General features: G+C 40.2%; 1 protein-coding gene across 1 annotated transcript in view; it reads right to left on the bottom strand.

Moving 5' to 3' along the window:
* Positions 1-9,031: 9,031 nt before the first annotated feature.
* kcnk3a (potassium channel, subfamily K, member 3a) overlaps positions 9,032-13,383 on the bottom strand; it is a 49,876-nt gene continuing 45,524 nt past the window's right edge. The window contains exon 2 of the mRNA XM_026143329.2: positions 9,032-11,513. Within this exon, the coding sequence (XP_025999114.1) occupies positions 10,588-11,513 (926 nt within the window). The 3' untranslated portion in view covers positions 9,032-10,587. The remainder of the gene's footprint in view (positions 11,514-13,383) is intronic.

The following is a 13,383-nucleotide window of genomic DNA, read 5'->3' as shown; positions in this document are numbered from 1 at the left end:
TTTGAAAATGTGTAGCATTAAATTCTGTCTGCGATTTTTGAGGCACTTACTTGTGACTGATTTTGACAGATAGGTCACACATGCACATCTGTACATGGATTCTTAGAATTATTTATTTGCCAAGAAACAACGATTCATCAGGAAAGGAGGAAAGAGAAATAGCAAGCCAGAGTTATCTTGTTTACTCACGACAATGACGAGCATGTCATTATTTCAGTTTTTTATGCCAAACTGAGCTAAGCCACCTTGCAGCTGGTTGCATCCTCTTAAAGAAGAGGCAATCAAAAGTCAAATGTCACATCAACATACTAATTAGACCATTAAATGAACAACTGTTAAATAAATAAACAGCTTGAGCACAAAAACTATCACCAACAGGTTCAGCTTGAAATCCTTTTAACCACCCACTGTCCTCTTGAACATATGCCATGCATGTACTATATAGCCGTCAACTTGTTTGGTAGCTGACACCAAAGTTGTAAGTGTTTAAAACATTAAATACCACACGCTGGCTGACAAGAAATTTAAAAAGGACAGGAAAGTGTCTGTAATTTGTAATGTTGACATGTCATTCAGTAATGCACAACAGCTTACTGCTTTTGTCAAAGGAGATGGTTTTCTGCACATAAGAAGACATTTCCTCTCTATGTGATTAACAGCAGGGAGCGGAGTAGGACATTAATGGCATTTTCCACTTGTGAGATAAGGGTCCTGGCAGACGGCTGTATTTTCAGCTTCCTGTGAAAATGAGTTGGCCTCGTGCAATGCAATGCGACTGAGATGTGAGAGGAACTGAATGCTAGACATTTAGTGGTGAACGTACGCCCTCTTCATTTTTATTTATTTCTTTGAATATGCTCTGCCATGCCTGAAAAGGACTCATCCAGATGCTATTCTTTGGAATAATTTTAGTTTATTCTACAAGTTGCCAATCTCAGGAGACAATAGTGACAGCAAATGCGGGAGAACAAGGAAGGAGGTGATAATGTGGAATAGCGTTTTTATAAATGCTGGACAACAAAATATATAAAACGTGACCAATTTTCAGGTACAAATGCCTTCAGATGTTTTGAGAAATGGCTTCAGTTTGATGGTTTTTTTCTCTGCTGACAGCTCCTTTCAAAAATCAGCGCCTGGATTTCACAGCATGCCGATTATATTCTTGAGTGCAGCGTAGAGCAGCCTTGCAGAGAAGGCCATTACTGTTCTGTACCTACTGTCTAATTACACTGTAACATATTTAGTCCACCTGTATTGTCTTAACATGCTGCTCATTTCTAACAATGTTAATGTTATCTGAGGTGAGAAGGATACGTCCTTTTGTTATGTTCATGTAACACAAAAGTATGAACGTAAGTAATGGAAAGTAAGTAATGGCTTGATGTTAGCATCACCTCAGATTGAAGTCTTCTTGTGCTCTTTTTGTGAAGCTTGGCCGTCCAACCATGAAGAACTGCAGCCTGTCAGATGGTATTTGTGTCCTCGAAAAGCTCATAACTCTGTGGACGCTTCCTGTCATATTCTGTAGTTTTCTTTGATTGTGTCCACAGTCCCAAAAATACTCATTGGGTTTTGTTCATAAATTTGTCTCCGAATTGCGTTGGTCCATTTCACCAAATAGTGCAGAAATAAATTAGTTAAATGCATCAATGATTAAATACATAGCAAAAACATAATGACATAATGTCAGTATTTCTTTTGTTAATTTGGAAATTACCACAAACATTACATGCAGATTTTGTAAACCTATGCTAGACTTTCTTTTTTAACAATGATTTCAAACCAGAAACATTCCTATGAAGCAGTGTGGGGGAAAAAGAAAATTTTACAGTTCAATCGAAAAGGAGGACACATCGTTCCAAATTGTATATGTAATAGGATCTTATCATTAATACAAATGATTACTTTTGGGGAAAAATAAAGAGGGCTGGACTTCTCTCAGATGAATCAGTCAGGCAGCAGTTGCCAATAAAGAATGATAGAGGACGATAAACACGAGGAAATGGAAAACGATAGGCTAAGAAACTGTCTCGTCAGTAGCACATTTTTGCTTGTTTATTCTTCAAGAAGCAATGATGGACCCAACCACAGCACTGTGAGAAATAAATGAAGCAATTATGAAAGGCCAGCTGAGCTCATTATTAATGCTACAGTCACAGCAGGAAACAGTGGTTGGAGACCAACAACACAAATAAAATTAATGCAACTGTGTGCAGTGAAATTGTGATCTTGTTACCCTTGAAATATTTGATTCAAACACGAGGACCAGGGCTGCAATCCCTTTGAGTTATCTGCCATCTTCAAACCTACTTTGGTGTGTCAAACAGCGATAAAACTCCAATAAGGTAGACTCAGTCCACTATCAGTCAAGTTGATGAATATGCCCAATCAGTTTGTAATAATACAGTGATTATCTGTGCTGAATTCACAGAAGATAAGGTTGTTGCACACCCAGACTCCGAGTGACCAGCTGGTCACCACAACTATTTGTAATTGGTGCTAAAAGCAAAAAAGTTAAATGCAATCACTTGGCAACCACCTTATCTTGGTGGGGCTGAGCCATAAAACATGATGGACGGAAAGTACAGTCTATAATAAACAACACAGTTAAAGTTTAGTGGCTGTACAGTACAGTTTCTGGTACAGCCAGTCAACTCAATTGTAATTAAATCCCTGCACACCTATTAAGAGAACACAGTTTGTGCCAAGTCTATCATATCTCCTACATGAGTTTTTGAGACCTAGACATCATCGGTGTAATTTAAAAAAAACAAACATCTAAATCCTTATTATGTATATTTTTTGTTTGCTTGGTGTTACGTGTCTGCAGGCTGCATGTTTTCTTTTCCTCTCCTTTTGTTTGCCATTCCCTTAGGTACGCAGACTGCAGGCTGATGTCAATTTGGGGATCTCCAACTAATTAGATGAGGGAGACCCTGATTGGACAAACCAGGAGGGCACACCTTGATAAGGAGACTCACCTGTGGCTGGGCGTGGCTCTCTTCCCTCCTTCGAATTGTTTGGCACATGTGTAAAGTGCCTCGGCTGTATTTCTTTTGTTTGATAGTTGTGGTGGGAGTAAAGTGGACTAAGTTTGGGGACCCCATACACTTACTCACGTAGAGTCTTTTTGTTAGAAACACTAGGTAAGTAGGTTGGTGCCACCCATGTAATTTTGAGCTGGTTTTGAGTTGAGGTTTAGGGTCTTTCCCCCCTGTTTTTGTTTTTGTAGGATAATACCTCAGCTAAGTTTTGTTTTTGTCTTTTTGGTGTCCCTTTCTCCCCCACATTTGTTGTTTGAATTTGGGTTACTTATTTTGTGAGAGCACTGCTATTAAACTTTTTATAACACCTGTACCGGGTTTCCAGAGTTGTTGTGTTATCACCTCCTGCCCTCAAGGAGACGTAACACTTGGATAAACAAATAAATTACACCCAAAGAGTGGAGAACACCTAGGACCAGCAAGTATGGTTCCATGATCTCATGAAGAGCCTCAAATACACAATGAAAACACATACACAAAAAAAGGTGTTGAAAAAGCTCTCACTTTATTCCCAATTCATGCTTTCCACATCCACGTTTCCCCAAGAGTTGTATGAGTCAGCGTGGCATAAATTCAGTTATCTGCCCAAATTTAAAAGGGTCCACAATGACGCAGTTTGGAGACAAACTTAAGTAGGCAAGGATGAGATGGTTTGAACATGCGGAGAGGAGGAATGGTGGATGTAATGGGCAAAGGATAGTAAATATGGAGGTGCCAGCCAGGAGGAAACGGGACTTCCATGGGTCTAGTGAAGGAGGGCATGCAGAGGGTTGGTGTAACAGAGGAGGATGCTAATAATAGGGTGAGATGGAGGAAGATGATCTGCTGTGGCGACCCCTCAAGGGAGAAGCCAAAAGAAAGAGAACCATTAACACATTCTCAGGATTAATTATTATTTAAATTGTTTCTTTTTGCAAGCTTTTTTTAAAATTACATAATGTACAGTGGGGCAAAAAAGTATTTAGTCAGCCACCGATTGTGCAAGTTCCCCCACTTAAAATGATGACAGAGGTCAGTAATTTGCACCAGAGGTACACTCCAACTGTGAGAGACAGAATGTGAAAAAAAAATCCATGAATCCACATGGTAGGATTTGTAAAGAATTTATTCGTAAATCAGGGTGGAAAATAAGTATTTGGTCACCTCAAACAAGGAAAATCTCTGGCTCTCACAGACCTGTAACGTCTTCTGTAAGAAGCTTTTCTGTCCCCCACTCGTTACCTGTATGAATGGCACCTGTTTGAACTCATCATCTGTATAAAAGACACCTGTCCACAGCCTCAAACAGTCAGACTCCAAACTCCGCCATGGCCAAGACCAAAGAGCTTTCGAAGGACACCAGGAAAAGTATTGTAGACCTGCACCAGACTGGGAAGAGTGAATCTACAATAGACAAACAGCTTGGTGTGAAAAAATCAACTGTGGGAGCAATCATCAGAAAATGGAAGACATACAAGACCACTGATAATCTCCCTCGATCTGGGGCTCCACGCAAGATCTCATCCCGTGGGGTCAAAATGATCATGAGAACGGTGAGCAAAGATCCCAGAACCACACGGGGGGACCTGGTGAATGACCTGCAGAGAGCTGGGACCAAAGTAACAAAGGTCACCATCAGTAACACACTACAACGGCAGGGAATCAAATCCCGCAGTGCCAGACGTGTTCCGCTGCTGAAGCCAGTGCATGTCCAGGCCCGTCTGAAGTTTGCCAGAGAGCACGTGGATGATACAGCAGAGGATTGGGAGAATGTCATGTGGTCAGATGAAACCAAAGTAGAACTTTTTGGTATAAACTCAACTCGTCGTGTTTGGAGGGAGAAGAATACTGAGTTGCATCCCAAGAACACCATACCTACTGTGAAGCATGGGGGTGGAAACATCATGCTATGGGGCTGTTTTTCTGCCAAGGGGACAGGACGACTGATCCGTGTTAAGGACAGAATGAATGGGGCCATGTATCGTGAGATTTTGAGCCAAAACCTCCTTCCATCAGTGAGAACTTTGAAGATGAAACAAGGCTGGGTCTTCCAACATGACAATGATCCAAAACACACCGCCCGGGCAACAAAGGAGTGGCTCCGTAAGAAGCATTTGAAAGTCCTGGAGTGGCCTAGCCAGTCTCCAGACCTCAACCCCATAGAAAATCTGTGGCGGGAGTTGAAAGTCCGTGTTGCTCGGCGACAGCCCCAGAACATCACTGCTCTCGAGAAGATCTGCATGGAGGAATGGGCCAAAATACCAGCTACTGTGTGTGCAAACCTGGTAAAGACCTATAGTAAACGTTTGACCTCTGTTATTGCCAACAAAGGTTATGTTACAAAGTATTGAGTTGTATTTTTGTTATTGACCAAATACTTATTTTCCACCCTGATTTACGAATAAATTCTTTACAAATCCTACCATGTGGATTCATGGATTTTTTTTTTCACATTCTGTCTCTCACAGTTGAAGTGTACCTCTGGTGCAAATTACTGACCTCTGTCATCATTTAAAAGATCTTGAAAAGCTTATCCACGCATTTATTACATCCAGATTGGACTACTGTAACTCCCTCTACTTGGGCCTCCAACACTCCTCTCTTTGCCGGCTCCAGTTAATTCAAAATGCAGCTGCGCGTCTTTTAACAGGTACGAGAATTCATGAACACATAACTCCAATTTTAGCCAAATTACATTGGCTCCCTGTTAAATATCGTATAGATTTTAAAATTCTTTTGTTCACTTTTAATATTTTGAATAATTTAGCACCCAGTTATCTTTCTGATTTACTCAATTCATACAATCCCAACAGGGCACTTAGATCATCCAACCATAGGCTCCTAGCACAACCTAGGACTCGAATGAAGTCGAGAGGCGACCGGGCCTTTGCATCCGTGGCACCCAGACTCTGGAATAACCTCCCCGTTCATATTCGCACTGCCGAGTCTATCCAGTCTTTTAAATTACGTCTTAAAACTTATTTTTTTACTTTGGCTTTTGATTCTGTCTAGTTGGCTGTTTTAGCTTGTTGCGTTGTTACCTATTGTTTGTTGTCCTCTTCTATTGTTTGTTTTAACTGTCTCATGTTTTTATTGACTGTGAAGCACTATGGTCAACACTGTTGTTTTTAATATGTGCTATATAAATAAATTTTGATTTGATTTGATTTGATCATTTTAGGTGGGGGAACTTGCACAATCGGTGGCTGACTAAATACTTTTTTGCCCCACTGTATCTATAATCTGAATGTATTACTTATGTCTTAAAGAATGTTGCATTCTCAAAGTGGTCTATGGGTGAGGACAGTAACATAATACTGGATGGAGAGCCAATGTATGTAGGCCCTGGAAGGCATCCATTGCCTGCAGGACTTGAACCACAACCAGTGACATGGAAGGTGGAGGGAAGGGAAGAACCCAGAAATTGAGACTTAAAAGCAGCTTAGTAAACGTTAACCCCTTTATATACCCTTTAGATTATCTTAAAAGAATGTAACAAGGAAAAGAAAACCTCTACATCTCTAAATTAGCTGCAGCTTCTTGATTGTGTTTTTATGCTGTGATGTAAACATAAAGACAAGGTATAGAGAAACTGCTGAACTGCAGAGTGGTGCTGAGTGCAGTGCTGCAGGTCAGTACTTGCAGGGTTAAAGGATGGAAAGTAACGAACAACAAGAAGATCTCGGCTGATCATCTGTGCACTTTCTCCTTGGAAGTGGAGCGGAAGAGTTTACGGTTTGCAGCTGTGAAGGTGTGACTGTGACAGTTATATAATAATTTTCAAAACGGATGAATACACTGCAAGTCACCCCATCCTAACTTTGGTTATGTAACATGTCACTGAAGCCTGCACGGCTGAAAAGTTAGTCGTGATGAAAGGACTGGTGGCAGTCAAATACAGTTTCAGGGAGTTTTTGCAACATGGGTCACATAGATTTATTATTCATTAAACATAATGGATTTGTCTAAAAATTTGAGGCTTTGTCTACATAGGGTGTTTAAAAAAATCTGGATGTACTCTTATTTTCTGAATACCCATAAAGCCAAAATTGAGATAAAACACAAAGTAGAAACAAAAGTAGGAAAATCTTTGACAACCAAAAATACTAGAAAACAAATTAAGATAGAAAAAGATAATTTCTTTAACTTAAACAGGAACTAAAGGCCTTTTTTTTCCTGAAGCTAATGCATTTTGTTTATGATGCATTAAATACATATTTTATTAAAGCCATTCTGCATTGAAGCAACTTTAATATGTAAAATATTTTCTCTTTGGGTTTAGAAAAAACGGCTGTTGGGCTGTTAGGAATTTTCAGCTCAATGAATATCTGCACTGTGACTGTTGAGGGCATCTCATTCATTATTAAATCCCTGGAAGGTACAAAGAACAATGAGTGTTGACTTCCCCTGCAATCTATAACACACTGAATACTGAATAAATGTAGAAAAACATGCATACAGTAGCTGCCCAGGAGGCTGTACCAGAGTATGTGTAGCAGAGTCTCTTGTTGCTCTAATGCTGGATGATTTGAGCATTTGCTATGAGTTACATTTAACCATATGCACACAGATGGGTGTAGAATTTTTTTTTATTGCAGAAAAATTGGGTAATATTTTTTGGGTAAAGTGCTTTAATTTTTCAAAATAAAAGACAGCTTGTCATGTTTAAAACTAAAAAAAAAAAAGTCACTATGTGGCATTGTTAGGGGCACATTTCTAAGCAACTTTATAAAACTTGATACAAAAGCAAAGAAAAGCAACACGTAACATCTGTCTTCAGAGGGTGGAAAGGGTTTGGTTATGTTTTCATTTAGACAAATCATCTGAACTGGTAAATTATTTAACATTATCGCGGGAGATTTCCTGTAAACAAACAAAGATTATGTTTACACAGACCGCCATCCTTTAATTGTAAAATAATATGCTGAATGTGTTTCCTCACTTATAAAATATTTACATATTTTTAAATATTTAAAATCCCACGTTGTTTACATTTATGTTTAACTGCTAAACAATTTTTTTTACGTCTTTCTAAGCGCGTTTCCATCCTATGGGTGTCATTTAGAATAAAAGCATTGTTGCTAACTTGCTCTTTCTTGATTTTTCATGTAGTTTTCTGTTTCCTTTCATGAAGGTATATTTTTCAACATAAATATATTCAACTACTACATTTTATTCGGCCAAAGTAACGCAAACCTAGACACTGGTGTGACCAAATATATATTCCCCAATTGGTTGTGATTGGTTGTTGAATGATGCCACTGGCAGTTACATGGTGAATTTGGTGTCAGAATGGTATATGGTGCTACACCCAGAGCCACTGAGTAAGTCACTTGTGTCAGCGAGCGTTCAGAATTGGGTTTGTCACGGCAGTATTTAACAGCAAACAACAAACTGTCAAATTTTGATAATTATAAATCTATAACTATATTGATTTATTATATTACCATACCAGATACAACTGTATATGTGATTACATCAATATGTATACATACAGTAAAATATGTGAGGATTTGTCTGGACACTTAACCAGAGCTCTTGAATAGAATGCATTGATTTGAACTATTATGAGGCTCCATGATCCGCCATTACTGCAACAAAAAATAGAAAAAGGTTCATTGGAGTGAATGGAGATGATGCGACTGTGTAGTCCATACAATGAAAAAATATACCTCTACTGCTGTACACAAAAAAATTGCGTTACATGTATTTTCAAAATAAATGTAAAGCTGGAAAGTATGTTTTGTTGTGTGGATTTATTGGTAATTGAAATGTGTTAGCAGAATTTTCAAGTGATGATGATTCATCTCAAAAATCACGAGACACTGCTCTCCCATATATAAGCTGCCTTTATAGGTTAAAGGTATCAGTACTGGTATCAACACTACTATCTATATTTACTTGGTATTGGATCGACACCAATATCATGATTAAAAATTAAAATAATACACCAAAAGCATCAAGATCAAATTTAAGACACTGTCCAAGAGTAATAAATGAGAGCCATGTTAATTAAATCATGTTTTATTATAGTTAAAGAAAAAACATAATGTTAATGTATAGTAACACACAAAGCTGACTGTTCATCACTCGGTTCAAAAGAGATGCTGAACAATGTTAACAGGCATATTGCAGTTAATGAGAACATTCCAGTACAAAAAAAGGATGAAATGTGACACTCTGTAAAGTAAAACTACTAAACTAAAATATGATAAGCTAAAGATTATGTAAGAAAACTCTTTCAGAGAGGACTGAAGCAAAAGTGAGCACTGCATAAAGGCCTCAGCTAGCTGAGCCAAGTGCGTTTAGACGGGGCTGGAGCAAAGACTCCATAAGTGCATGAGGTGCAAACTGTGAGGCCATCAGTAAGTGAGGTGGACGCCTGATATTCTCAGCCATCGGTACTGAATTCAACATTTCTGTGTAGTAAAGTGGGAGGAGTTAATTGGGGTGTATCGCCAACATAATGTGACTCCATTAAAAAAATGGTTCTCCAGTGTATGAAAGCGTGTACGACAGTCCTCTAAGGTGCTTTGAGTAATGCCTTTCCACTACACGTAAGTGAGCTTGCATGCTCTGATTTAGACTATGGGAATACAGTTGTTCTATATGAAAACATATGACAAGCAACATGTACATGATAGTTTGATGCACACGAAGAAACTTTGCAAAAGAAATTCACAGCGCTTTGCAGTGAAGTCTGAATGGGCTGTCAGGGAGGCCTTAGTGGTTGAAGACACTGTCGCAGGTTTGATCCCCAAAATGTTCTTCAGCAAACCTGCTCAATCATTCTCAGTCATTTAAGCACCTACACGGTGGTTTAATCTCATGGATGGAGAAAATAAAGTAGTTAGCAGAGCAGAAAGTTTGGTTTAAACTTGAACTGTAGACACACAGGAGACACTGAGATCAATTATCTTTTAAACGTTCACTGAAAAAATAGGTTTTCCCTCAATAACACCTACTAGTGTCCAAATATATACAAGCTTTAATTTCACTGAAGTGACCATACTCCTTACAACCAAAGATTTATTTTGGAAAATGTGGATTTAAGTTGTTTTTTGTTTCAATAAAATATATCTTGGCAGGGATTTTATACAGTTAGTACACCCTACTTAAGTGTGTCTCACAGTGTATTTTGTCCCTTTTCATATTCAAACAAAGTTCCACCTCATGAGCACAGAAAATACTGAGTTCAATATTAAGATACTCGATATTCAGAGGTGCAGAGAGATGCACGTGGTTTTTCCCCCCTGTCTTCTAACAGCAATAGTTGTGTAACGAATGCTTCTAAAACAACCATTAGCGTCATTTCTCTGTAACATCAGTAACAATGTTAGCGCTAAATGGTTTGTGCTTAATTAATGGAAGTTAAATACATGGCTGGAGTCTGAAGGATGCATCCTCTTCAGTGCCAGAAAGAGGCAAACGTCTAGAGTCCAACATCTCTTCAGGATGCAAATAGAGTTCCCTTGGTGTCCACAACTAATCTCGCACCACAGTAGGAGGGCTCTCCCTCACTTCAAGTGGGACTTCATCTAAATGCACAAAGTCCTCTGGGTTTCTAGATGGAACATCTGCGTTTATTGAGTCTTCTGTAGGTGTTGATGCTGTGCAACCCCGTGGACACTGAGCTGATGCCCGAGTGGCGCTGCAGACAGCATACACAGCCGTTAGAGTGAAGGGGATTGGAAAAAGCCTCTCCCTGCTCCATGTAGGTGTCTGAAGTGGAGAGGTCGCGGGGGATGATCATAGGTATGGAGTACTGCAGCTTCTCTCTACTTTTGTACCAAAGACAGGAGCACATGGACTGGAAATGAAGCACCTCAGCGTAAACGTTACGCAGACCCCGGCTTGCCGCTCCGCCTCCCCCGCTTCCTCCGATCGCACTCCCTCCGCCGACAAACCCAGAATGCGTGGAAGAAGGAGAGGCCGGATCTACGGAGCAGTTGATGTGTCCGCCTGCCTGACCGTTATGTGCCAGTAGAGCCCTCTGTTCAGCATCCCTCTTCTCGTCCTCGGCGTTCATGGTCATGAAGCGCAGCACTGCTAAGTTGAGGAACGCTCCAATCACGGCCAGACCTGTCAAGATGTAGATGAAGCTGAAGGCCACGTACTGCGGCTTCTTCTGCAGAGCGTGCTCATTTTGCAGCGCCACATAGTCCCCAAAGCCGATGGTAGTGAGCGTGATGAAGCAGTAGTAGAAGGCGTGAAAGAAACTCCACCCCTCAAAGTGGGAGAATGCCACTGCGCCCACACATAACGTGCTCATGCAGGATATGAAACCGATGGTCACCATGTTGACCATGGAGACCTCAGTGCGCCTCATTCCAAGGCACTTCTTCAGGCGGTGGAGCAGGTACCTGACAAAGGTGTTGATCCGCTCACCCACGCTCTGGAACATGACCAAGGTGAGAGGGATGCCCAGGAGGGCGTAAAGCATGCAGAACATCTTCCCTCCATCTGTGCTCGGGGCTGCATGGCCATAACCTGAGGGAAGAAGGGAGAAAGAAGCAGGGTTACTGGGGCAGAACTAATTAAATCTGCAGTGCAGAGGACAGGGGTCTGAGAAGAGAAGGCTGGAGGCAGGAAAGATATGAATGATTTGTATTCTCTGAGCAGCTCTTCTGATGAATTCAAAAACCCTTCATTTCACAGCGGCAGTATGCAATTGGAGATGAGAATGCACAGCGGTGTGGCGGGAAGAGCCGAGTATTGATGTCGTGTACAGGAGAGAGAGAGAGCTTGAATAATTCATTGACAATCGGTGTCCGCAGAGTGGCTTCAACTAATGAGTACATTTGCACCTAATTAGGACTCAACATTTTCCAGATCAAATAAACAGGACACCGTAGGGTAGTGTGAACATACCGGTCTTTTTGTTTGTTTCTATAACACCACTTTTTGCCCCACATGGTATAGAAACTCGTTAGCATTGTGGCCGTTAACAGTCAAAGCCCCCCAAAAAAGTATCTATGGCACAAAATATATCAAAAAGTGGGAGAAAATTTTCCTGTAATTTATCCCCCATAAAACAGAGAGCAGCTGATAAACCACTTACTGTAAAAACATACTGTCAGGGAGATGTGTACTCACTGAAATGACCTGCAAGCACACACTACCTCCTACTTTATGGCCTGACTCAGAGATTTTGTAAAGATACAGAGCATGGAGCTCCCAAATTTCAGGATGTATTTTCAGGTTAATTGTCAGCCTTTTGTGTCATAACATCATCTTCTCATTATTATTGCCCAGCAGGATATGACTCCCTCGCAAGCAACATCATTACAGCGTGAAATATGTTCCCAATACGAGGACCTGTTGCGCGCCGGGACGGAAAGATGACGTCCCCGATAACAACAGGCTGGGGAAGTGGAACGGGCTGACCAATAGTTGAATGTAATTACTCCTGGGTTGATTTAATTCTTCTGGCTCTGGTTCTTTTGCCGTGCTGATCCGTGCGTTTGAACCATCTGTCTGTCTGGTGCCAAATATGTTTAAAGCTTTCCCAGTTGTGCCGCCAAAATGAGAGTCATTACGACTGATGGATCTCTCAGTAGAAGGAAAAACCTGACCTGTTCTCCGAGTGCGAGGACATCTTGCTTCTTTGTGGCTTTGCCTATTTTTAATCTCATCCCCACAAAGACATTTATCACATTTTCCAAAGACAGAGAAATTACCTCTGACTGCAGTCTTTTCTAAGTAAGAGACTGAGTCTCGGGACAAATGATGACCTTAGGTTGAGCTTAATATCTGCACGGGAGTGCTTTTAAACTTGAATAAAATTAGCATTCCTGGTGCAGCACACGTACTATTATTCCATCACTTATTGGTTGGGATGGTTAAATAATTTACTTTTAGGTCTTTCAACAGTTTATCCATTAGGCCTGCAATAATTTTTCCAGCTGTTCTCCGTGACTGTTATTTGCTTTCAGCCATTACTTCTAGCAAACTGCTTAAACAGTTTAATAATTTGAATTAACGATTTTAAACATTTAATCAGCACTTTTAGCTGTTTATCCATGTTATCTGGCCAGCTATTTATTCAGTACATTTAGCTCTCTATTTCAGCCGTCTATAATGTTAATCTTTTAAAAACTAAGTTTGTAATGTTACCTATTAGAACCATTTTTCTCTTGCTTTCTGTAAGCGATTACAGAGCTAACTAAGCAAACTGGTTGCTGTTTTATAAACCATTTAAAGGACACAACGTAAGTTGTTAACTCTCTGTTCCAGTCACGCTCCATTCCTTTGAGGATATTTAAATCTTTCTTTTCACTAACATGTTTCAACCTTACTGCTATACCTGCATGCTGTATTCAGTTCTTACAATATACTGTTCAAAAGTCTTGAGTCAGCT

The sequence above is a fragment of the Astatotilapia calliptera genome, chromosome 15 (assembly GCF_964374335.1).
Source record: "Astatotilapia calliptera chromosome 15, fAstCal68.1, whole genome shotgun sequence".
Taxonomy (NCBI): domain Eukaryota; kingdom Metazoa; phylum Chordata; class Actinopteri; order Cichliformes; family Cichlidae; genus Astatotilapia; species Astatotilapia calliptera.
The sequence above is the reverse complement of the archived record's forward strand: the minus strand, read 5'-3'. Positions and strand labels throughout refer to the sequence as shown.